At 51.6% G+C, this 2,276-nt stretch overlaps 1 protein-coding gene across 1 annotated transcript; it reads left to right on the top strand.

Annotated features, from left to right (window-relative positions):
* Positions 1 to 413: 413 nt before the first annotated feature.
* On the top strand, positions 414 to 2,013 carry Rraga (Ras related GTP binding A). Its single transcript, XM_070007869.1, has one exon. It carries the CDS (start codon positions 657 to 659, stop codon positions 1,596 to 1,598), a length of 942 nt encoding a protein of 313 aa, XP_069863970.1. The 5' UTR covers positions 414 to 656; the 3' UTR covers positions 1,599 to 2,013.
* Positions 2,014 to 2,276: the final 263 nt, after the last annotated feature.

Genomic DNA, 2,276 nt, shown 5'->3' on the forward strand with positions numbered 1-2,276 from the left:
GTCCTGGCCATCCCTGAACGTGTCAAGTCTCTCTCCTTTCTCGGTCTTTCGGTGCCGTCCCGGGCTGGGCTGAGAAGTTCGGCCTTCCCTGCACCTGCCCTGCCCAAAGCCAGACCCCGGCACGCCGTGCTGACAAAGCCGAGGGGGGCGGGGGAATGAGCGGTGCTGGGTTTTGTCCAGGAGAGGGCAACATCCTCCCGATCCAACACCCGTGAGCAACCGCGAGCCCGGAATAGATACAAGCCTACACCCGCATTGTTCCCGGCTGCCTTTGCATTCGGCCTCTCGGAACTCCACCCGCGGCGTCAGCCCGGCGCGGAGTTGCTGAATTCGCCGCCGGAAGTGGGCAGTGGCGCGAGCGCGGAGCTCTCGCGAGATCGCCGCGGGAAGTGGGCGGCGCCGGGACGCGGCAGCTCAGTTCTTCAGAAGACCAGCGCTTCTCCGCGGCGATTGCGGCTCTGTGCTCTGGGTGCCGTCTCGGGCCCTCTGCCGCGGCCTTTCCAGCCCCGGGCTCGCGCTCCGGGCCTCCCCGGCGGCCCCGCTCCAGCGCGCGGCGGACCCGTAGCCCCGCCTGCGGCGCCGCCTCCTCGCTTCTCCGGTGCTGCAGTTAGGCCGCGCGCCCTCAGGCTTCAGTCCGCGGCGGCCCCCGGCGGGTGATGCCAAATACAGCCATGAAGAAAAAGGTGCTGTTGATGGGGAAGAGCGGGTCGGGGAAGACCAGCATGCGGTCCATTATCTTTGCAAATTACATTGCCCGCGACACCCGGCGCCTGGGCGCCACCATCGACGTGGAGCACTCCCACGTCCGCTTCCTGGGGAACCTGGTGCTGAACCTGTGGGACTGTGGGGGTCAGGACACCTTTATGGAGAATTACTTCACCAGCCAGCGAGACAACATCTTCCGGAACGTCGAGGTGTTGATTTACGTGTTTGACGTAGAGAGCCGCGAACTGGAAAAGGACATGCATTATTACCAGTCCTGTCTGGAGGCCATCCTCCAGAACTCACCTGATGCCAAAATCTTCTGCCTAGTGCACAAAATGGATCTGGTTCAAGAGGATCAGCGTGACCTGATTTTTAAAGAGCGAGAGGAAGACCTGAGGCGTTTGTCCCGCCCACTGGAGTGCGCTTGTTTTCGAACGTCCATCTGGGATGAAACGCTCTACAAGGCCTGGTCCAGCATTGTCTACCAGCTCATCCCCAACGTTCAGCAGCTGGAGATGAACCTAAGGAATTTTGCCCAAATTATCGAGGCTGATGAAGTTCTGCTGTTCGAGAGAGCTACGTTCCTGGTCATTTCCCATTACCAGTGCAAAGAGCAGCGTGACGTCCACCGATTTGAGAAGATCAGCAACATCATTAAGCAGTTCAAGCTGAGCTGCAGTAAATTGGCTGCTTCTTTCCAGAGCATGGAAGTTAGGAATTCTAACTTCGCTGCTTTCATCGACATCTTCACTTCAAACACGTACGTGATGGTTGTTATGTCGGATCCGTCCATCCCTTCTGCAGCTACTCTGATCAACATTCGCAATGCCAGGAAACACTTTGAGAAGCTGGAGAGAGTGGATGGCCCCAAGCACAGTCTTCTTATGCGTTAAACACTGCCAATGCTCTATGAAAATGCTGTTACCTTTTTTTTTTTTTTGCATCTTTTTTTAGTATTCATGTGTGCTTAAAAGTGGGCTTTGAAATGTGTGCTTCTTACTGCTTCCATCTCTCTTCCCTATTCTCTAGTCTTTAAACAATGGACGTTATTTACTCAACTATCCAGTAGTGCTTCAAGATGGCCTTTTCTGAAAAGTTGGGAATGGTGTAACACTACAGTAGGTGGTTTTGTGTGTGTTCTGATTACCTGGTTATAGTAGATTTGCACATCAAAGTCTTTACCACTATCTTCCTGTATTATCAGATTGCAAAGATGCAATGTTACTATTTTACCAGCAAGGTGTTATAATGCATTTATAAATTCTTGACTTCAATCATGAATAAAGATTTACTGTTAGCAATTTAAAATATGGTCTTATTTGAAATAATCTGAAGGTGCTTAGTCTAAAGATTTTGACTACCCCATGAGTATTGCTCAACTGGCAAATTGGATTTTGTGAGTTTAGCCCCCATTATTTTAGTGATGCTTGATAGCAGGCATAGCTAAAGAGTACCCGTTCAAACCAGATCCCTAGAGTTGTACTAGTATTCTAATATTTATTTGTAGCTCTGTGAACTTGGGCAACACAGGAAATATAACTGCTCTTTTTCTTGCTTCTTTACTTGAAATG

The sequence above is a fragment of the Dipodomys merriami genome, unplaced genomic scaffold (assembly GCF_024711535.1).
Source record: "Dipodomys merriami isolate MVZ:Mamm:240054 unplaced genomic scaffold, mDipMer1.0.p SCAF_11, whole genome shotgun sequence".
In the NCBI taxonomy this organism is placed as follows: Eukaryota; Metazoa; Chordata; class Mammalia; order Rodentia; family Heteromyidae; genus Dipodomys; species Dipodomys merriami.

Coding starts and splice junctions, on each gene's coding strand:
- Rraga (XM_070007869.1), top strand. CDS start 657: ATGCCAAATACAGCCATGAAGAAAAAGGTGCTGTTGATGGGGAAGAGC.